General features: G+C 40.4%; 1 protein-coding gene across 3 annotated transcripts in view; it reads left to right on the top strand.

Moving 5' to 3' along the window:
• WNT7B (Wnt family member 7B) overlaps window positions 1-24,261 on the top strand; it is a 93,454-nt gene that overhangs the window by 29,084 nt on the left and 40,109 nt on the right. For all 3 annotated transcript variants that reach the window (XM_005527000.3, XM_088055461.1, XM_088055462.1), the window contains exon 2: window positions 23,051-23,277. In XM_005527000.3, coding sequence (XP_005527057.1) covers window positions 23,051-23,277 — 227 coding nt within the window. The remainder of the gene's footprint in view (window positions 1-23,050; window positions 23,278-24,261) is intronic.

Raw genomic sequence — 24,261 nt, 5'->3', positions numbered from 1 at the left:
GCAACAAGATTGGATGATTAGCTTTTCCAGAAAGATGCTGTGCTGTTTTTCCCAGTAATCTCTTATTAAATGGGTGCTAGAATGCATGAACAATACAAGTAAAACCCTTCTTATTCTAGTGGCTTTTCTTTCCATAACTCAGTAAGTTTTGCCCATAAAGCACTGAGGGATGTGATTTTTTTCCTAGTGCTGCTTTATTTCAGTGTTAGGTCTTGCTTGCTTTGGTTTTCAGGTGGCGCTAAATGTGAGACAGTCAGCAGAAACATTTTTAACTCTTGAAATTTCTTTTTGGGAGTTTCTGTCAGTGCAGAAATCACTGTTTACTGCTTTTACTTGCAACATTATCCCTTACAAAGACCTGCACTGTGGGGTGCAATAGTCTACCAGCGATTTATTTATCTTCTTTCCTTAGAAAATTTATTGACAGGTGAATAAGCATGAAAACAAACTTTTTACTCAGCTTTTAGATTTTAGTAACAAAATAGACATTGTGTAATGAAAAAGATAAAGTGCATCTTTGAAGCTAAGCCAGCAAAACAGTGTCTAGGACAATGCAGAGTTTTCTCTAACCCTTGTAAAATTTTATAAAACCCGAATTTTGGGCATCCCAAAATTCAGAAGTAGGTTTTCCCCCCCATTTTCTGCAGGACAGAATGCAGTGAATTTCAAATGAAATGGTCAATAATGCACCTAAGCCATTTCAACTGATTCCATTTACAGGTGAAGTGCAGCGCTACTCAGAATGGATTTAATCATAGGAAAATGGGTCACAGATCTAGGTGAGGGCTATGCATACAAACCTGAGCAGGGAGAGAGAATTTTTATCTGAAATCATAGGAGGGATTGTTATGCATTTGATATCGTGTCAAGATTTTTCTGTTCTATGCATGAAATTTCTGCCTCAGAAATTTCAGGTAAGACAGTTCAGAAGATGCTTAGAAAAGAGGCTGCAGAAAGCAGGACAGAATGACCTTCATATTTCTGTCATAATGTGCTTTTGGACAGAGAGTTGCAGTTGGTATCCAACTGCCAGTGGGTCCTTAATGTGGTACCCACCTACATGTGCATTAGTGTCTGATCTCTAGTTAAGTCATCTTTTTACAGTATTTCAGGGACATTTACTTCAAGTGGCTTTGAACTGTAGGCTTTCCTCCAGGGGCTGTGTCTTGGCATGGGCTGTGCAGGGGGAGCAGAAGGCTCCTCTGAGTCAAATATTTGAGTGTTGCTATATGAAAGAGTAGTAGGTATTCCCTGTATTTGGTTGTTTGATTCAGGTTCCCAGAATGTGACTTGCTGAAATGGGAAATGATGCCAGCTGAAGATATCAGAAGGATCAGACCAAAAAAAAATGTTTTGAAGGCTGAAGTCCTAAGAGTTGTCAACTCAGCTCCTTGGACTAGTGAATACTTCATAGCTAAATCTTGTTGAATTTCTAGGGCAGGAGGAATTATGTCTCCTGTCCTCAAAGGAGTAGTATGGGATAATTTTTCTGTCATTCACACATTGTATTGATCACTATACAAAAGGTAAGGTCAAGCTCAGAATCTTTCAGTAAAATGGAGTTTGAAATGCTTATAAAGCCTGGGTGTGCACAGTGAACAAGGAGGAAGCAAGACAATGCAATTCCTCATCAAGAGAGTGTATCTACACTGTGCACTAAGTGGATGAGAGGGTCCTGTGGAAAAAAAACCTGTTGTGTTGCTGTAGAACTGCAGGCTGCATTCCTGTGCATGAACAGGAGACAGGTGAATTCAAGTTTCAATGTCAGTCCTTGTCCTGGTATTTTCTGACTTGCAAGTGCTTGACCTCATGACCTGAAAATGTTAGTGTAGAGTTGCTTTCTATCACTTAATATTATGTATGCTAGAGAAGTTTGAATGGAAAGACTGGCAGAATGAACTAGGACATAAAATCCTGATGTAAACTTTTTTTGTCATTTTAAGGAACAGTTCTTTTCATACTTAATTTTCTGAGGATTTATCTAAGATATATAGTAACATGCTCACTCACTTTTAAATTACCAAGTTAATTGAAGCCTGTTAAATCCTAGAGTTTAACAGTTTGGCATTTTAGAGGAATTGCTCAGATTCATCCATCATATTGCTCCAATGACATTGGTATTTGGTGTATTGCACCCCTTTCATTTTGGAAGGCTAATCCTGCTAGTCCTTCTCAGTGAAGAGATACATCAGCTTGTCCTATTACACTGGACTCCTTTGTGCCAACAAATCAGTAAACAGAGAGACATACCTGGATGCCTTTGCAGGGAACAACAACAAAAAAGAACTACTTCGTGTATTGCCAAACAAACAGAAGCATTCACAGGGCAAATGAAAACTTTGCTACATGGGTGATGGAGAACTGCTAAGTGATAATTTTAGTAAGTTTGCTTAAGGTTGAACCCTGCTTACAAACTCTTGATTAAATCCATTCTAACTCCTAAACTCTTGATCTAATAAAAACAAGGTGTATTTTTAGATAAAGATGTTAGAACACTCTGTAATTTCTGTGGCTGATTGTGGGCTGCAAGAGCAGAGGAGGAGGGTGAATGGCTGGGTGTGTATGAGCATATGTACGTGTGTATGTGTGTACCAGTATCTGAAACAAGGTGGAGCTGAGTCTTAGTTGAAAGAAGAAAATCAATCTCAGCAATTTCTGGATTTGCTTTGGTTTTTTTTTTTTTAGAAAAAGACCCTTGTAAAAGGTACAGCCTGCAAAGCAGCTTGGCTGTGTTTCCCAGGTTAAATGAGGAAAGGTGGCACGTAGTAGAAACAGGCTATTGAGGCATATAAATTGATAGAAGTGTGGCTGACCAAAGTCCATTGAACAGAGATCTCCCAGCCTTACAATGAGCAGCCCAAATTCTGTCTAGAGCAGTATTATTTGGGGGACATCACCACACCACAGCTGCTGGGTGGCTGAGGAGAAAATAGATGTGGCTTCACAGCAGCTCCCCCATGGGGCCCATCAGGCCACTTCTGTAACCAGTAGTAATTAACATCCCTATTTCCAGTGTTAGCTCCACGGCCATGAGCAGGCCTGGAAAGGTGAGAGATTTCCCTCTGAGAGGCCCCTGGCTTGTGGCTAAACTTGTAGAGTGAGCATTGTAGTATCCTTTGAGCACACAAAGAGAGTGGGCAGCTGGGAAGAACATAAGACAGGGAAAGAGATGGGTTAAACTTAGTCTCTTGCTATTTAACCCAAGGAAAAGCAGTGAGATCGGTTAGTGAAGAAAGAGAAAGCATCTGTATCTTAGGATGCCACTGTCAGAGTCATAAGGTAGAAATGAATTTTGTATTGCAGATGTTTCAATTTTCTTTCTGGCTGTCATTTGCTCTTCTGAGACAAACGTGTGTGTCTGAATCACTGGCTGGAGGCAGAAAACAGAAAAAAATAATATTTTTATGTTTCAATTGGAATTGCTAGAGCAAACTGCAATGGGAAGTGATGGGCTGTTCACCTTGGAAAGTGCTCATGAAAAATCAAAATCCATTCCAGCATGTGCTTTAAATCTGGGTTTCTCAGATGAGTAATTTGTGACCTCTTCAGGAGTCAAAAGAGGATCTGGATGATACTACAAAGTGTTACATGGAATTGTGTAGCCACTTGATTCCTGAGAGAGAGGCAGTGCAGATATGGGTGTCCTGTAGTTGCACCAGCCAAGGCACAGCACCATGGCTTCAGTGTGTTGTAGGATCTCAGCTCCTTCAGACCTGTGGAACGTGCAGGAGGCAAGGACAGTGTATCAGAGAAGAGGTGTGTTATTGCCAAGTGCAGAGTCAGCACTTAAAAATTCACAAAACTTGTGCTGGATTTACACTTGGTTCATCTATGTTAAGAATTTGATATTTAATATATTCAGGATGTCCTCCTCATCCTTAATGGGAGATGATCCACAAACTAGTATTAGTACCCATGGCATGTAACTAACACGCTAGTTAGTTAGTGTGTGTCTGTTTAATGTGGCTGAATTGGAAAATTGTCCTTAAGATTGTACTCTTGAGCAACCTGAAGGAAATCTTGAAGATGTGCTGTGCCTACACTTCTCTGCAGCTGGAAAGCACTGACACATGTTTGGTAGGAGTGAGGAGGATGGTTTGTTTTAGAATTACTACTTTGGCAACAACACCAGCTCAGCTATGAAAAATCTATGGGCAGCTGGAGAGGCAAGACCAGATTCCAACCTAACATCTTTCTTCTGTGAAAATGAGTAACAGCAGCTACAGCAAAAATGATCATTTAGAAGAGTTTGAAAAGGATAGTTTAGATGGCAGAGGGAAGACTAAAACTGACGGTACTCTAATTTTTTAATGCCTCGCCTTTTTGCTGTCAGCCTCTTTGCTACTGGTGGTACCTATGTGAGAATCAGCTGATATTTATCTTCCAATTAATTTTTCAAATAAATTAATGCCTAGCACTCGGTCTGTAGCATGGAAGAGATTGCAAGTACAGGCAAGTCACTGTCCTGGCTCACACTCTGTCTAGGAAGGTAATACTGCAAAGAAGCAGGAAAGCAGCACAAGACAAGGAGGTGGCGCACTCAAACCAACACAGCAAATCAGAGCCAAGAGTAGGATCAGATTTTGTTACTTTAATCCAGTGTTGGAGCCACTGGAGAAGTGGTTCCCTACTTCTCATCTGAAGATCTCCAAGAAGAATAAGTGAACGTGGAGAGCAAGTTTAGGCTGCTCTTCAGGACCAAGAGACTCTCAATATCCTGCACCTACTGGATGCATCCTTCCTACAACCTGCCTTAGCTTGTAAACATGGGAACTGAGCTGATGTTCGAGGTGTGAACAGAGCAGTGCAAGACCTGAGTCAGGTTGCCTGATTTTCTATGAGTTTGTGACTCCAGAGGACAACCTCAGATTTTCAATTCAAATCCTAACCTATGGGATGAACTGGCCTATCATTCCTCCGATTTGACATTACAGCCCTAAGGTCTTTCACTTAGAAAGATAACACGAACATAAATGTTGTGAAATACTGCTCTCAATGTGTACCATGGAGACTTCCCATGCATTTAGAAGCTGTAAGCCTCTGCAGTGTGGGAGATACTGGTGCAGACAACTAAAACCAGCAGAATGGAATCTCATGTCCAGCAACAGTTTGATCCTGTAAAGCTGTACATCTGCTGGAAACTCTAACATTTTTCTACAAGCTGCTGTGTGGGTTTTCAATCCCTTCCTTTTTCATTGTGCTATAATGGTTGGAACTGTCTCCAAAATAGGAATGGATGATTTTTTAAGTTTCAGTAATCACCAAGGAGCTGAGCAAGAGGTTAGTTGACAAAGATATTGCATGTGAAAGATGTCACTGAGTTAATATGGTAGGGAGCCGATTAACGTACTTTTTGTCGGCTTTTTGATTAAAATTCATTAAAACCTTTGCAAACCAGAAGATGTTTTGGATTAACTGCCACATTCAAATTCAAAACAAACAGCTTTTTGCATAGTTCTGTGCTTCAGTATTCACATCTTAGAGTGCCACTTATCATCTATTGCTGGGAATTTCCATCTCTGATTTTTTAAGATTCTAGACTTTTCTTTATTTCACACAGGACAAGTTTGAGGATTATTTTGTTTGTCTATACAGTGTCTCACCATGCTCAAATGAAGGTTTGGAATGTTTTGGATTCCACCATCAGCTGATGCCAATTAAGAAGAAATGATGGAAGCTAGCACATTTTAGCCAGGATAAGAGTAGAGTTCCTGCAGCACCACTTAATTTCTTGATAAAGTTGCTGTACAAAAATTTCTGGAGTCCGGCTTTGATTCCTGTGTTGGATAACTCACAAGATCTTCTCAGGCACCTATTTCTTCATGTTTTCTTTTTAGTCAGTGTCAGGTTACAATTTGGCAGCTTTCTACACAGCTTTCCTTATAACTATATCCAGGCCAGGACAGCTGTAAGCTTGCAAGTCAACAGCTTGCAATCAAACCCAAGGATCTCAGCCACTAGGAACACGGTCTGTCAATAAGACAAAAATAAAAGCTACCCACCAGTTTACCATGATTCAGTGTCAGGCGTATTCAGTTCCACTCCCTCTAGCTTGGAGTAACAGCAGTTTGAAAGTATTAGCTTACTTCTCTGTGAGTTCACTGAATTTAGTGAAGTGTGGGGAATGTGTGTGGAATTTTGGTATTTTGTTTTGCAAAATTTTTTTTTGTATTGCAGAATTTAAAACCCATGAAGATGCAAGTGGCCAGTGAGAAAAGTCATTATAGGCAAATATAATACAGATGTCTATTTTCACATTTTTGATTCAGATTATGGTGAAAATAGTAGTTTGGAATGATGAGAGTTTGGCCAGCCTTGGGATAATTTCCAGAACCCAGAACATCACAGCTGTTATCTGTCATTGCCTAATTGATGGTCTCTATGCAGAATTCAAGGACTTACTGGTTGTAGAACAGGAACTCTCTCCTCATCCTCAGAGAAGATTTTTCCAGTTCAGCAGTGAATACAGCAGACATTGCATGTGGGTAGGGAAATAAGAGAGGGAGAATATCAGTTTCTAGAAACTTACCCAAAGAAGTGTGCCAGAATTTTTTTCTCTCCTTTCATTCTTGCATAAAATAGAATACACCAGCTATATCTTGTAGAAGCTGAACAAGAAGTTTTCATAACTGGGAAAAAAGCCATCAGGCAAACACTGAATTATCACTTTTTTTTTTAAAGTTGGCTATGCAGAGTTTTATTTTTCTCTGCAAGCCCTGTATTTGTCACACTGAGTCATCTGAGGTCAAGCAGCTCAATCCTCTCTGCCATAGTGCCCATCTTTTCTGGGATCAGTCTTGGCATGCTGGCACAGTGCAGCTGTGTAGCACACTGGGCCTGGATGGTCTGGCTGAGTGCTGCCTCAGGATCCTTGGTGAGAGGTCCTCAAGAGGGTGAGGAGTAAATGATGGACAGGCACGATTCAGTGAGCCAAAAAACAATACTTTATTATAAAATAAACACATGAGCTGTGTGGGGTTCACTAAAAGACAAGGCCAGGGTAGGTTACCAATTTATATAAAGTAGGTTAGGGGCAGAATCTGAGGGAAAGGGTCCAATAAAAAACAGGGATTAGGAATATATAAAACATTGCACCAAATTCTAACCAATAATAACAATCAATAATAACAGAGAAACTACAGAACTTTCTAGTACTATTAACATATAACTTTTCAGGGGGCATTGTGGGTGAGCTTTTGCTCACCCCAGCTACAGGAGAGCCTTCTTCTCAGGGTGTGGGAAAAAGTTCCTTATCAACCCTTTGTCCTGATGGACTCCAGCACAGCTGTTGGCATGCCCAGGCCCAGCTTGGCTTGGGTGCCTCTGGCAGTGCAGTCAGTGGTGCCTGGCACGGACCACACCACATCACCCTTCTTGTGCAGAGCTTCTCCTGGTGTTGTCACAGCTGGGACTACATCATGGACAAAGTGACACTGACAGTGGGGAGCAGAAGGTTCACTCTATGAGACTTCTTTCTCCCAGTATTTCCAGTTTTCTCTGGTCGGTCCTGTTTTATTCCTGGAATTTATTACCATTTCAGCCTTGCTGCAGACTTCAGTCAGTAAAAGTGACTTGAGTTGGCTACAGTGTGTTAGGACCTTATACCACAAGCTATTTGATCTCTCTTTTGGGTTTACATTTTCCTTCTGAATGAGTGATTTTTTTGTCATGGGAAACATTCTTATTCATGATGAACTTTTCTCTGTGTTAGAGTTCCATGCAGTGATGTTGTTTGGACATACATGATGATATACTGCTGAATATTTGGCAGAACTGAGAATAATCCCTTCACCTAGAAACTGGCTGTCAATGTTTGTCTTTCACTGAAATAGCACAATGGTGGTTTTGAGCTAAATAACCAAACTGTATAGGGAGCTTATCATGACAGTTATGATTCAAAAATAGTCCACGGTATAAAAATAATTTTAAGGTCAAGTTTACCATTTGAAGTCTCTAGATCTGTGAATCACATTTTCTTCTGTTGGTGAAACAAGGAGGATCATCTCTTCTGTGCAGTGTGGATTCATTCATTACCATTTCTAGAAAGCCCTGAGTGAGCCTATTTCATACATCTGGCTGTTTTGCCACCTGAAATTCTTCTCTGGTAGGTTGTGGCTAAAATCTATCCTGGCATCACTTCTCCAGCTAGAGAGAGCCCTAAGAAATGCATAAAATTTTACGCCTTTTCTTTTTGTGTTAAACCCACATTCACCTATACTTTGTATGCATTTCATACAGATAAGTCATACAATATTTATGTCCCCAGTGAGTCCCAAAATAGTTGCAGGCCTCTGAGACGTGTGCTCAATTTTTCATTCATGGGATTGTTCTCTTGTGCCGTAGAGTTAAATATCATGTCTAAACTTCTAGGTTCAATCATTTGAATCTGAACTGGAAAATATGAGCCCTTTATTTAAGCCTTTTTACTTAAGTAATCAGCAGACTTCTTACCCCAAAATAAAAAAGCTACTATAGTTTTTATACAGAAAAAAATGCAGTAAAACTGTTTAAAGTGAAAGAGCAGAAGAATACAACATATAGTTAATGCTTACAGGGGTTTTATGCAGGAAAGTTTAATTATCTGATTTCCCATCAGTTCTTTGATTCCAAAAATGCCAGAGGATTTTTAACACCACAAGAGATCAAGCCCTCTGTTTCATCTGTGGGAGGCAACAACAAACTGTAGGACATGTGTCATCATCTATCACCATCTAATTTCATTGTGAATTAGGCATTTGGTATCTCCAGAGGAACTGGATTTTGGGTTAGCATGAAATCTCATTGTTTTGTTCTACAACAAAGATGCTGATTCTTGTTAGCTTTTGGGAGTTGGTTTGTGATGTTTGGATTGTATTATCAGGATCATGCACCATATGGGTTAGTTATCAGATCCTTCATGAAGTTACAGTTTTCCCAACACCAAACAAAAAACCCCATAGGGGCGATTTCCTTACTCTCATATTTCTGTAAGACAGAAGGAATGCTGTTGATTTTTTTTCCTTTCTGGTGACAGAAAATTTTGGAGCATAACAAAGAAGATGCTTAGGAGAGTTCTAAAGCATACTTAAAAACATGGCATTAAGGTATTATTTATAATTCTTTTTTTCCTGAAAGCATACAAAACATTCTCTTCATTAAAGTAAATGAACAAATACACACGTTGATCTGTTAGTGCACCTAGTTTTTCCTTTAAAATAAATATTTTTAGCATTGTGTAAGTATTTTTTAGAACACACCGGAAGACAGAATAAAAACACTCAGCTTGGAAAACAATGGCCAGCCCAGGAAGAGCCTTGGGAAGATGGATTTTGAACAGCATGAACTGTGATTTTTTTCCCTGTCGTTGGGGTGGGTTTCCCCACACAGAAAGGCAGTTTGTGTCTCATGGTCAAATTTTCAAAATAAGTGAGAATTCTGTTGACCCTCCAAATGGGTGGCCAACTCATCACAAAGAATTGTCTGTCAACTGAGTAGATTTGTGAGAGGGGTGAGTGGTCCTACTTACAGACTGAACCCATGACCTCCTAATCCTATCTCATGTGTAGTGCCTGCCAGACTGTTCAATGGTCATTAGACCTGGGTGAACAATTTGGAGAAAAAAATGGAGCCATTCTGGGGATTAAAGATCCAAAGAAACCAAAACTCCTCTCCCAAAGTTACTCTGGGCTTTCAGCTTACACTCAATTTTATTTTATAGTAATATCTTTCCCATGCTTCATGTTTGTTCTCTCATGGCAGTAAACTTTCATGCTGGATCATATAGGCTATGCTAGGAAAACCTGAGGATATGATGCAAATGCTTTATGTGTGAGGTAGAGAAACTGGAGTTTAATGATTCATGTTAATGGTATAATGCAATGGTAATCCAATAAAATCAGGCACTTTGATTTTTACTAGGGATGAAATGCTCAGAAGTTGGATGAAAAAAATGTAAACACTGGCTTAATTCTAGAAGTGTTACTGGATAGAAACTTTCATATCATCCATACTCTATAGATAATCCATGAATTACAGAAAATTTAGAAGCACTGAATGATTTGAATTGTAAATCTTAACTCCTCGGGTCCCTTGAATGTACAGACTGGCCTAGAAATTAAACAAAGGGTGACAGTGTTTAAGCCTGCAACTGAAAGACACTTGTTCATCAACACATGTAGTTCCTTACAAGAAAAACTTCTCTGGCTTTTTTTTGGAGACACAAGAGAATGACTTAGTAAGGCTGGAAGTGATGCCACCTCGTCCTCTTAGTTCACAGATCTCCAGTTGGAGCAATTCTCATTCTCCTGAGCAGTTGCTCCGATTTTCAGACATGCAATGAAAAACACGTCAAGCTTTACTTTGGCTACTGTTTATTGGGAAAATTGATTCCTATGCTGAAATTCAACTCAATACTGCACCAAAACTTGGCATAGATTTACACAGGCTGTGTATCAGTGGGAGGCAATATATGCAATATTTTTATGACTTTTAGGATAGGTACTTTTAAAACACAAGCTTTGTGTATTTTAGGTACTTAGTGAATATACTTTTACTTGACCTGTCTCAGACAGTAAAACCTCTAATGTAAATATTAAGCACAATCTAAGTAAATTGTTTTTCTACACTTTCAACCACACTTCCCTTCCATCTGCCCCATGTTCTTGAAGTCTGATGCTGCAAATCAGAGTGCTCATAACTGGACACTGAATGCTGAACTGCTACTGTTCCACTGATGAGGAGGTGAGACACAAGCAGTCAAAATACTTTTGGACCCATTTTACACAGCAGCAATGCAGTCCATGCAGGAACTGAAGAAGTCAGAAGCAATGGCAATTCACTGTAGAATGAGGACTAAAGAGCCCCTTCAAGTCTCAACTCCATTTTACTAAGTGGAGTTAAAGGCGTGGAATGGCAAAATCAGTTATCTGGTTTTTGTATCCCTGTGAGGAGAAGAGGGGAGTGTAATTCCAGTCATGATGTGGAGTTTATCTTCTTGTGCAGAAGAGCTTGGACCAGTGGGTGGGAACATTAAAAAGGGGGATAGAAATGATCAGAGGTCTCATGCATGAGAGGAAAATTTGAATGAGGGCTGTTTTGCTTTGCAGAAGATTTATAAACAATGTAAAGGACAGTGCAAGGCCTCTGGGGACAAAATACGCTGTTCCCATTGGGTATCAGAGAAGAATCCCTGAGCTTTAATTGCAGAAACTTGATAGACTCATAGAATAGAAACATTGGAATATGATGGATCATCAAGTCCACCTCCTGGCCCTGCACAGGAGAATCTCAAGAATCTTACCCTGTGCCTGAGTGTTGTTCAAATGCTCTTTGAATTCTGTCAGCCTTGGAGGCATGACCATTCCCTGGGGAGCCTGTACATTTTTTTTCAGAAAAAATTTAGGTAGGATGATTTATAGATGTATGAAGTGCCTGTCAGGAGTGGGGAAGGTGTAGCTGATCCTGCCCAGGGAAAATGGGTGGGTTACTGTCTCCTCAAAGTCACTTACTGTCCAGTTTGTTCCCTTCTGTGGATCCTGTGCCTTCCCATCACCACCCAGACAGAAGTGCTCACCACGTTGCTTTCTCACCAAGCTCTCTTGGGGGAATGCAGCTCATTCAGTCCCCAGCATTCACGGTCTCAAACTCTCCCAGCAGGAGCCTTCCCACGTGAGGACACAGGGGCCAGTTCTGCATGCACAGCTGCCAGTCTGACATGCCTTGACATGTGCTTTTGGATTCCTTGGTGCAGGAGTTCTGCTGTAGTGCCTGAAGATGGGCATGCTCTTGGCCTAACACCATGGCATATCACAAAACCACAAAGGCATATCACATCATCAGGGTAACCACTGGGAACTGAGGAGGCAGATTGCAGACTTCACATCTTAGAAAATGTCCATGGCTGTCCTTGCCTATGACCACAACCCTTTTAAAACAAACTCATCTTCTGACTATGCCATAGTGCTATATAAGTCATACAGTTTTAGGAAACGTTGGTAATTTCTCAACTTCCTAATAGTCTGTGATGCTGCTGTTTGCTTAAATTTTTCTTCCATGGAACAGATAAATGTAATTCAGACAGAAAGCTAGCACTTCTCTATCAATTTCTGTTTTACACGAGGGCAAAAAGTTAAAAAGATTAATGGCAAAAGAATGGTAGCATCAGGGAGAAAAATGAGAGTGAACATTTGTTAGCAGTGAAAGGAGATTTCTGTGAGAGCGTGGGGCTGACTGAAGATGAAGACTAGACTGTGGCTCAGATGTAGCTATTAAGCCAGGCTTAACCTGCTCTGGGTGCTCACTGGCTGACACTGTGTGTGCCACCATCTGCCTATAGCCCCTGTAGATTGCATACAACTCAGTTTGGTAGAGCTGCTTTAGTACCACCTCTGCAGGCCCAGCTGGGAATCCCAAACAATCCTCATCACTTCACTTACCTCTTTAAATATCTTCATTCTTTGGTTTGCATGGCCATAAAGGTTTTGGTTTTTTTCCAAATGGTTAAATTCAGGAAGAGAACTGGAGGAAAAAGAAATTCAAGATGCCCATAGTCAGCAGCATCTTCAATTTGAAGGCAAGAAGCAGTTAAATTTGGGTCAATATGCCACCTAACAAAAAAGTAGGTGAATGCCTGCATGTGCATGATTGACAGTGTGTGTGGGATCTTTTGAGAGAGGATTTTAGAAGAAGTATTCCATCCAGCTGCTTTCACAAGCTTATAGTGATTTGCAAAACACCAAGGACACACCCAGCACGGGCCACTAGGATAATAACACAGATGCATGACTTTTATGGCTGCATACCAAATTTAGAAACTCCCTCTAGAAAAACAACTCAAAATTACTTTTGCTAATCCTTCTGAACACCTAGAATAGACTCAACAAGCCAGGGAACTAGAAAAGTTACTGTGTGGTTTACCAGGCCTCTTACATCACTCATAATTAAAATTTTGAAATAAGTAGCTGAAAGAAACCTTAGAAATTCATAGATATCCCTGTTTGGTGTCACATTATTTTGTGCCAGTGTTGACAGTTCAGATTATAAAACAGAGAGTTTTTGTTCACAGAAACCCCACATGCTTTAAATGCTTGGAAATCTGTATAGAAAATAAATTTTTATATTCTGCAGTTTCTGAGGGGTTCCTCCTCTTTTTTTCTACACTTGAGACTTTCTCCAACTACAGCTATTTTATAGTAATATCCAACTTTTAGGTATAGATTTTAAGATCTGATCAGACAGGTGATCAAACCCTGCTTCCATGTCTAACCAACATGTATAATTTCAAGTAGACAAGCTGTCTCATAACTTCAGTAGGATAATTCATGTAAGGAGCTAACTATAAATTATCTATCTGATGGATAAGAATTTCTCTTGTTGTGATCACCAATAGCCTGTGGGAGTTCTGCTGGATGCAGGGAATGCAGGTCTGCTCCATGGAAGTGCCAAGCAGTTTTACTTACAACTGGTGTGGTGATACAAGAGAGGCTGCAAATAATTTTCTCATCAAGGAACAGACTCAGAAAACAAGAGACAAAATTAGTTAACACAGTGAGAGACTATTAAAAAAATATTTCCAATTGCTGTTTGCATTATTGCATATTAAAAATATTTTGTATTTTTTTCTTTTCAATAACTATTAATTAAAATTATACAAAACCTACCAAATGAGCATTTCTGCACTCTGCATTTCTTAGGCAAGTTCTTTAGTGTAACAGCTCTACTTTCTTAATTTATTTTGGGTTCTGGTATTTAGCATGAAGTCTTTACAGGGACATATTCTGGTACATTGACTTGGGCTGACTTGCTGCTAAACAACTTTTCCATGGAAGCAAATAGAACCACATGATCAGGAAAACACAAAGAGTGTCAGCTATACATCTAGTGCCTTGAAATCTGTGATAGATCTCTTGTGTTTAGTAAGATGGTACTAAAAGCATTTTCCTTTCTAAATCAAAGCTTTGCAAGAGCTTAGATGAGCTATGCAGGCTGAAAGGGACTTTCAGGGCACTTTTGTTTGAAGTGGCAGCCAGCCCAGGGAGTTCATTTAAAGTTGCCTGTCCAGCCCTAACGTGACCTCCTGTCTGCCAAACCTGTCCTGGGAGCAGAACATGTACCCAGGCAATCAGCCTGTGCCAATCTGAGCAACCTGCTTCAGTGGAAAGTGGGACTGGCACAGCTTGCCCAGAGAGGCTGTGGCTGTCCCATCCCTGGAAGTGTCCAAAGCCAGGCTGAATGGGGCTGGGAGCAACCTGGGCTAGTGGAAAGTGTCCCTGCCCATGCCATGGGACTAGGTGGGCTTTAAGGTCCCTTCCAACCCAAACCATTCCATGATTCTGAGGAGCAAAGCAGCATCTGTTTCTTTTTGAGTGATGTGGAAGGTGTATCCTCCTTCCTGTCCTTGGTGCTGGAGATGGAGAGTAGCTGTTCATTCCGTCTGTGTCTCAGCCAGAGGTATGCCTGCACCACCACCCAGCCTCATGCAGACACACCACCCATGTCTGATGGGGTATTGCAGTTCTCCTGTGAAAGAATAAACTTGGAAATGAAATATAAAAAAAATTTAAAACCCCATACTTTTCCTCATTCTAACCCATTCATGCAAAACCTGGTGAGGTCCACGGTTTCTGCTTCTGGGACTTGGTGTTTATTTTCCAGTTTTTCCCACATCTTGAGAACAATGCAGGTGTGTTCACTATGAATGAGTGTCCCCTAACTACTGTAGATTGAGGGAAAGGTCAAAGTGGGTAAGTGAGGAGGAAAAACACAAGGGCTCAAGGCTTCACAACCAAACTGGGGCTATGTCAAGGCACCAGTGATCTGCCTGGTCCCACTTGGGTGGTGCCAAGGATGTGCCCAGTCCTCACTTCCTCACCTGCTACACACCAGAGCAGGAGGAGCTGTCCTTCTGATGGTCTGTCACTCCAAAGCTTCAGCAGTTGTAGAGAAACATCAAAAGAACTCATTCTTCCCCTTGTTGCCCCTGACAATGTCCTGCCTGAAGTGAGGTGTTTAGAGCAGATGAGAGCAACACATTTTGTGGCTGGTTTGAGCAATGCACCCATTCCAGATGTAGGAGCAGTAAGTAAAACTGACTGCACCAAGACTATGGGTTTTTTGTTTTAATTTTGTTTCTGGATGTTACTTAATTCCATATCATAATTTTTTATGGCCTTAGGAAAGATTACCACCATGAAAACAGTGGTGAGGGAAGGAATAAAATAAATAAGTTATGGCTCATCATAGTGGGGTGTTCACTGGATAAAAGTTCAGTGTCACTGACAAAGAAAATTTAATTTTTTTCTCCTCTGCTGTTAATTCAAGATCAGTAAGTCTTGTTTTGTGGTCATAGACCCATGCACATATAGCAGCCTTTAGTAGTCATTTAGTCTGAAGTGCACATTGTGGAAAGGGTCAGTGTGGCCTCTCCATCTTAATGATAAAAGAACATTTGAGACAACTTTGTATGGCTTTTCAGGTGTACCTCAGGGCTGCATACAGACTTTGATCCTCATGATTAACAGGCACTGCAATGGAGTCTCAACATTTGAACACAAAAGACTAAATTCTCCAACACAATGGCTCACTGGTAGACTTTCAGAATTTATTCTCATTGGTTGCTCAGATCCTGACTAACAAAATGAGTTCCTGCCTGAACCATGACAGCAGTAAAGCCAGCTGACTTCATTTTGAGAAGGAAGAATCTTCCTTCCTGTCTACTCATTATTACGTGCTTCCCTCTTTCAATTTTTGTATCACATCCAGGAAAGCCCTGCTCATGCAAAGCAAAATATTTAAGATCTTTCATAAATGTTTAATGAAAAATACCATGAAGCATATACTTTAAGATAGATTCCAGTAACAGTCCACCTTAAGGATTTTAATGCCACAATGCATACCTGGTATTTTAGAATGAGCTAACCAACAGATAGGTGCCTCTGTGCAGGACATCTGTGGGGGGACTGTGACAGGCTTTCATCAGATCTCACAAATTAAGCAGGGTATGGTCTTGATGAATCTTGGACTTTGCCTGGAGACTACCTGTTTCTTTCTTCCTCTTAATCTATTTCCCAAATAGAACAGACTGCTAAACTTTGGTCAGAGCCAAAATATGCACTTCACTTAAGTTTAATTAAGGTTTGGAATTGATAAAGCTTGGAAAATGTCATATATATATATATATGTTGTATATGATTGGAGAAAGCTTGTTCTTATTTACTATATGAAAAAATGACAAAACTGTGGACTTTACATATAGAAGTGTGAAATTTTAATTTTTCTATGATATCTGCACAGACACAGAAAATCTGTGAGTTATCTCTTCCAGCCACTTTGGTATCTAGAAGGTGAATTCCATAGCAGGAGAACTGCAATATCCCACCCCAGTTATTCTGCAAGGTAACTTTCCACAGTGGTGGTTTGCTGCTCAGCAAACAGCTCTCTGCCTCCCTGTCAGATACCAGTGTGGCTCTTTCTAGTGCTAAAGGGAACCAGAAATGGGGTGGAAGGCAAATTATAGTGCTAGACATCAACACCAGCTGTGAGTGCTTCAGGGGCATCTTGGCACTGGGGAATGGACTTTGTTGTTACTGAGGGTGGAAGCTGCTTTGTACTCTGCAAGGTAAGGCATGTGCAAGTTTGCAGAACCGAACTGCTAGGTCCTGCTAATGGTGTTTATAGAGATAAAAGAAAAAAACTGTGCAAATCAAAAGCATTTCAGCTTGATTTCTAAATCTGATAAAGTTGTTTGTAAAAGGAATCAAATAATTTTTTACCCACACCAATTTTCATTAAGCCTGTTCAGATAAGTTCAGTTACACCATGTATGTCACCACATTCATCACTGACAAGACCAAAGCAGGAGTATTCCAGCTTTTCATGAATTGCCCAGGAGAATGCTAGAATTGCTGCCTTCCTGCAGCTTTCCCACACTGGCCTATCAGTTTTCTCTGGTTTAGCAAACCAAATACTTCTTGAAACACAAATTCCTTTGGAATCATTGTTTGCCACCCTTCAGATATTTTAACACCCGATTTTATTTTTATAAATTTTTATATCCACAGGATGTGTTTTCCACCATTTAACAAGATGCCCCTAGAGTAAAGTGATTTGAGACAAGAAAGAAAATCCTCATTATACAGTAGTTTGCCATGAAAATTCTGGAGGGCAGTGAATATCCAATGAAAATGGAAATGTAAATTTGCTAGTATGGCCATTACAATAGGACACATCAGGCCTGTGAGGCATTTCTGCTCTCCATGAGCCTTTCTTTGGTGTAAAAACATTGAATTTAGGTAAACTACAGATGTAACAGTCTTCAAGATATCCTGCTGTTACATATCAAACATTGCCTCACTGAAAGATTATTAAAAATTATTGCAGTGGGCCAGTCATACAGCAAATAAGATGTGTGTTAAAATCAGAATTCTCTTGCTCAGTGAACAGTAGGAACTTGCAGGAGACTAGCACTGGTTGCTGGTGCCGATCTGTGAATGGCATCTCAGGCAATGTCTCCCTTCCTTCTGCTGAAGCCTAAGGATTCATTGCTGGCTTCATAGCAACCATCCCAGCTGGCAGGTGGGGGAGGATGTGATCCAAGGCTTTGCTGGTGTTCCCCCATCACTATGGCATAGAGGGATGGGGACCATGCCCTCACTCTTCTCTCAAGCAGGCATTTAGCCCAAGGCATGCTCTGCCCTTGTGTGAGTCATCCCTCAACTCACCCATCCCTTTCATTCCTGACCATGCCAGCAAGCACACTGCATAGGATATCAGGCACTTCTTCGGGTGAGCTCCTTAAAGACATCTCTGCCTTCCATTTGGTGGGAATGGACATGCTGCTGTGTGCAGCCCCCAGGTCTGGGGCAGCAGCAGTGGGGAGAGCAGCACAGGGCTGCACAGCGCAGCCTTACTGGGTTTCTGCTTCAATAACACATGTGCTGAACCATGATTTCCCAAAGCCGGGGTGGAAAACAAAACTGAAAGCCTAAACATATGCAGATGGCAGTCAGAGCCCAGGACAATCCTGCCAATTTCTACAACTGATACGCATTTAAAATATTTACTTAGGAATTCTTAATTAAGTCAACCATTTGGTAGTGGTGTAGGGTTTCAGATGTGTCGCAGTGTCACCACAAAATACCTCAGTGGTTCCTGCTAACAAAGAACCCACTATGTGGATTTTTTGTCAGAGATGGTGGGGCAAGTTTGCGGTACAGTGTGCCAAAAAGCTGCACAGCTCCCCTGCTATTAATAGGGTTCATGTGTTCATCTCTTCATTCCTTGCTGAAAACAAATCCCCTGCCCAGCAGCAGTTTCAGGTGAATATCGAGAAGCAGAGCTGGGGTGGGATCACAGTGACCCTACAGCTGCCTACCCAAGGGCTTGCAGTGAGACTGGCTCGGTGGGAAGGGCACGCTGTGCTGTTGCGCAGCCAGGAATGCAAGTGAGGGAGGGTGCTGGAGGAGAAGTTCTTGAAGCTAGTCCTGGGCTCCAATAAAATGTAATTTGCCCAGGGAGCGTAGATTGGCAGAGAATTTTTAAAGCAATTTTTAGTTTTTCAGTGGAAAGGTTAAAAGAAGCTTGAAGAAGTGTTTCATCTGCATGCAATGTATTGTTGGTTTAATCTCTTATTTTACACCTTTTGGGGTGTATTTGTCAGAATGGTATATTAAACTTCTTGGAGAAATCTCAGTACACATCTATGCCTGTGCAGGAGCTTGGGAACAACTCCAAAGATTGGTTAGGTACTGCTCTTTATCTATAAGAAGACAGTTCAGTTTCATAATTTTATCTAAATTCAGATTCTTTTAATGAGAATGAAATTTAGATTTTTTCTTCTCATGTGTTTGTACTGCTGTTCATTATAAGGATTTACTTTATATATTTTCCACCTGTGCAAAGACTTGTAAACTGCTGCAGAGTTCCACATGATGACCTTCTTACATTAAAATTAATCAGAAGTTGCAAGGACATGATAACACTTGAAACCCATAAAATGACTCGTGCTCAAGTTAAGTGAATGCTTGCTTTTGCAAATATAAAATGGGGGCTCAAGCAAGCCAACAAGGAATGAAGAGTACATTTCTGTTCCAAAAAGCAGTTTTTAAAACTCAAGTGGCCTTATTGTTTATTTTCTGAAGTATTTTAAAGATCTTACTTTTAGACATGACATTAGAATATCTAATAATTATAATAATAATAATCTAATAATTTTCATTTCACTTTGTGAAAAGGGAAGCTGGAGTTGCTTAGGTCCTACAGAAGAGATACAACTGTAGCAGGAAATACATTTGAAGGGAGAAATTTCTCTTTTTATAACAGGGTTCATCTGTCTTTGCATAAGTAAGAAACATTATTTCAGAAAATAATCTGAAACTTGTCTCCACTGCCATGAATTTCTGCTTGCTGTGACACAATCCTAGTTATTTTTTTAAAGGATAAAAACCCTGATGTTTCAGAATTCTTATGCAGAAACCAAGCCTTCCAAAATTTTGTTCATCAGGATTAATTTGATGGAAGTTTGAACTGCAATGTCCTATCCAAGCCCAGAACCAAGCAATTTTTTTTGTGTTTGTGTGTGTTTTTTGGTTTGTTTGTTTGTTGCTGTTAGGTTGTTCTGGTTTTTCCTGTGGTTTTTTGGGTTCTTGTTGTTTTTTACATTTAGGCATAATTCTGTTTATAGATATTGCTCAATTTTGGTGCTGGTGTTTCCCTTGGATTAATGGCATAGGCATGAAGAAATGTGAAAGCTGTTCATATGCCAGACACTAATGCCAGTTCCTCAGGATATGTGCCATTATTCCACAAAGTCTGTTTATGCAGATAAGCCATGTGGAGGATGTTTAATTGGATAGCCCATGTGGATGATCCAGCAGAACTTTCTGAGCCATTTGGAGACTGTTGTGGTGCAGGATGGTTGCAATTACTATAAACTGCATCAGAAATCTTAACAAAGTGCCACACTCAGGAGTTTCTGGTGATAAGAATCAATGCAATTTGCACCACAAAGAAAGATTAGGTGAAAGAAGATGCCAAAATGTGGCATGGAGGATCTGCCTTTTGACAGCTATAAAGTGAAAGAATCTCCATCTTTGAAAAAAAATAATGTAGCCTTCAACCTGCCAAGGGGCAGGAGCACAGCACAACCCTTCTGAATGTGTGATGAATTCACAAACTGAGGGATGCCACAAGAAATAGGGGAGAGGAAGCTTGAAATGCTGTTGGGTGCATTTCTTTAATAAAAAAAGTTTTTCCAAAACCTCAGTTTCATGATTCAGCATTTCTTTTGGCACTGTAACAATTTAAAAGTAGGCTAAACAAGTCTGAGGGAATATGCTGGTAAGTTCAGGCCAGAGAGGGGAAAGTTTCTGGAAGTAATAATAGAAAGACTAAGACCCCTTCCACCCCCAATAATTGCAGTTTAATTGTTAAAATACACTTCACAAGCACACAATAATTATGACACCCTCACAATACCTTCTGAAACAGATATGATCATGCTTATCATGCTTATTTTCTGGATGAATAAACCAACCCACTATATCAAAATACTTTGACCAAGACCTGCTCCAAAAACAACGGGAGACCAAAGAATATACCCTTTAACCTAATTATGAGACAGCAGTGGCGTGTATGAAGGAAGCAACTTAACTGAAAATTATACATTCAGATGTTGTGGCCAATTCTTGCTTTCCTTTGTTTTGAAAGTCGTAGGGTTTTGCTGCTAAACTTGAGAATAATTAATGGAAACTGTGGAAGCCCATCAGTTTTAAAAAAATGATGTCAGGAAGTTATTGCACAGTTTTTGTCAGTTTTTTATTTTTAAAAAAAGTATTTATATATCATACAAATTTTTAGATGTAATTTTTGCTAGTAAGTTGGTGGCATAGCCTCAGTAACTTGATGAGCATCAGGCAGCTACAAGACCAGAACTGTGTGTCTTGTGCACGTGCCAAGCATCACATGGAATTTTGAATGCCTTGTGCGTGTCTCTTTCTTAGGAGTCAGCCCCAGATTTCCTCAGGGTTAGATTTTCCTGGAAGGGTCAGTGTCTGAAGCAGCAATAGAAATGGTTTACCAGGTAGGAAGGTCTTGCAGTATGCTTGGGCACCTGGTCTGTCCCAGGGGACTGGGCAAAGCCAGGTGGAGAGGATGGGGTAAGAATGGGGCACAGCATTTTAGTATCATCAGAGAGTGTATGCTGCTGGATTTGACACATTATTTATTAAGGAAAAATGCTTTCACTTGTGTCTTACTTCAATATTTTCAGAATGTCCATCCTACATCGTGTGGAGAGTGGATGGAGTCAGAGAGAGAAAAGCTCCATGACCTTTCAAAGAAAATAGCACTTTCACTTTTCAATATTGAGAAGTATCTGATTTAAAGAAAAAGAAAAATTAAGTATTGATACTTTCCTCTATGATTTTCATTAGTTTGTGAAGCCAGAGAATAAAGGTCATAAACCACTATAAAGAGAATCTTATCCCTATATCAAACATAATACTTTTTTAAGATGATCACATCTCTTGGAAAGTCCTAATTTAAAGACATCACTATTTAATTTTTAAAAATTTTTATTTTAAAGTGGAGAAATACTTTTTGCCAGAAAGAACCCCTTAGCTCAAAATCTGCATGAACCTCAGGGACTCTCTGGTTCCAGTTGATACTCCAGTTTTGTTGCTCAGCACCCAGAGGAACACAAATAAAAGCTGCAGGTCTGAGCATTCATGCTCCAACACTGAGAGTGCTCAGACTGCAGCTACCTTTTGTTGTTACTTCAGTTTAATAGGCAGAACAACAGGACATGCATGCTCTCTGTGATGCCCTATTTCTATACCCATAACCCCCCTCTGCCACCATAAATAAAAACCCACAAGCAGAGTGGGTCATCATGGAATTTCCATTCCACAGAAATAGCAGTTTCTCATTTTGGCTAGGGAAGAGCTTCCAATTTCACCCTCCTTGCTCTGGCTTTACTGTATCTCATTGAAATGACAAAATTAAACATTGATTTCATTAAAATGCAGCATTTAAGTAATTTTGCAGTTACCTTGTGGTGAAGTTGACAAATTCATATATAATTCTTTAATTTTGTTTAGTCAACGTTTCCCCAAGGGAGCATTTCCAGTAGGAAATTTTTAACACTAAGATGAATGGCTTAGGCTGATGTTCAAGGTGGGAAGTAATATCATGAGGCAGTCAGTCTGCTTGTCCAGAGACAGCTGAAGCATCTCCACACAGGCCTGTCAGGTACTCAGTAGATGTGACCAGAGGCACCACCAAAAGTGTACCCATTGTTGTCCTATTGTTTTCAAAATATTACCATTTAAAATGTAAGCTGTAAAAATGTTGAAAAATGAGCCTGTGAAGATGTTGAAAAGTGAGCTGAAAAATGAAAAATAAATGTGCTCAAGTGAAAACATATGGCAGGTGCAAGTTATATGCAAACTTCATAATGAATTCTGAAAATATACTTGAAGAATGAGAACTGCAAATATTTCTAGTCTGGATTGCACATATTAAGGATCGCTCCTATGTGCTCCATGTTTGCCAGATCTAAAAGCACAGTTATGCTGGTGAACTTCATTAATCATTCAATACCCTGAGCATAATAATGGGCAAGAGTGTTGGTGGTGTCAAGTCATTTCCTAAATTGTGCTTAACAGTTTCAAATGAGGGGTGGATGAACTGGCTGCAGTAACTAAAATACTAAGTTTGAACCTGCATTCAAAATAGACATGAGTTTCAGACATTTGGGGATGATGGCTTATCACTATTTTCTGATTTTAAATGAGTCTTTCTTTCCACATCTCACAAGCTGATGTCTCTGTGTAGGACTGGAAACAAAAGTGCCAAAATTCTATTTTTTGGTTTTTTTTCTGGCACACATCAGATCAGGAACTACTTCAAGATTTCCAGGCTGCTATACCAGACCAGAGACATTGTGCCAAGCTGGCATAATTACAGGAACTTGACCTCCAACCCTTCCCCTTTTGCACAGCGCCTTCCCAACCACACAGCAGCACCTGGTCACCTCAATTTGGTTGTAACGTATCTTTCTCCTTTTTTTCTTCAGAGCATTGTCATCTGTGGTGGCTTTAGGAGCTAACATAATCTGCAACAAAATCCCAGGCCTGGCCCCTCGGCAGCGAGCAATCTGCCAGAGCCGCCCTGATGCCATCATTGTGATCGGGGAAGGGGCACAAATGGGAATCAATGAGTGCCAGTACCAGTTTCGGTACGGGAGGTGGAACTGCTCTGCGCTGGGAGAGAAAACAGTCTTTGGACAAGAGCTTCGAGTAGGTAAGGGTGTCTACTACGGTGCTGTAGGGATCTGTTTGGGATGGTTTTCTTTTGCCTTTCTTGCTATGGTCCTGCAATGATTTATAACCCTCAGAGTTCAACAGCGATGCTTCCAGAATAACTGTGCGTTTCCACTCACTGAAAAGTAACTGGCAAGAGACATGAAGTCTCCAGTGATCTGTAGATGAAGTCACTCATATCTGTGCAACTTCAGACCCAGCAATGGCCTCAGTGCCTGCACAGCCATCCAAGGTTACAGCCCATGAAAAGAATATTTCCAACCATTGTCTTGGTAAAGGTTGTCATGATAACCGTGGTGAACATTCATTATGGCCAATCAAAAAGGAACAAAAAGCTCAGAAAAATCCCTCTGCAGACTTCCCAGAAGCTTAAGTAATGGGAGAGTCCCAAATAATTGATGGAAGTACTGTGCATACCACACTGCTGTTCCAATATGTGGCAATGATACATTTTAATGTTGCTATCATACTGAAAAGAAAATAGTGCTAGTGATTTGAGGCAGGAAACCCATTCAAAGAAAATAATACATGGCCTTGGCCTGACAAGCTGTTAGCTGTCAGAAGTTAAATCAATACCTTTTCATTTACCCTATGTCTGATATTATTTCACTGGGGAGATTATGTAAACTTTTTTTCCAGCACTGAGGTCACTATCTTCCTCATCACCCAGCTGGGTATCCTTAGCTTATTCCTGACCTTTTCTTTCTCCCCCAAGGGCTGCCCACTCTCCTGTCTGCCGCTCTGGGTTGGGATAACATATTGTACTGTGTGGCTCTCTCAAGGGCACTCAAAGTGATACCATCTCAGTGGGGTTGTAGTCTATTCTTCTTGTGTCCCATTTTTCTTTGGGTGATACCTCTTGGATTCAATGGTTTGGGTGAGCCTTGTGCTTCCAACACAGCTGAGTGTGGTCAGACAGAAGATCTCATTAAACCTGTATGAAAAAAGGCAGAACATTTAATTT

The sequence above is a fragment of the Pseudopodoces humilis genome, chromosome 5 (genome assembly GCF_049639895.1).
Source record: "Pseudopodoces humilis isolate 2021_Gansu_Grassland_sample_001 chromosome 5, ASM4963989v1, whole genome shotgun sequence".
Classification (NCBI taxonomy): Eukaryota; Metazoa; Chordata; class Aves; order Passeriformes; family Paridae; genus Pseudopodoces; species Pseudopodoces humilis.
This window is presented reverse-complemented; position numbering and strand designations above follow the sequence as displayed.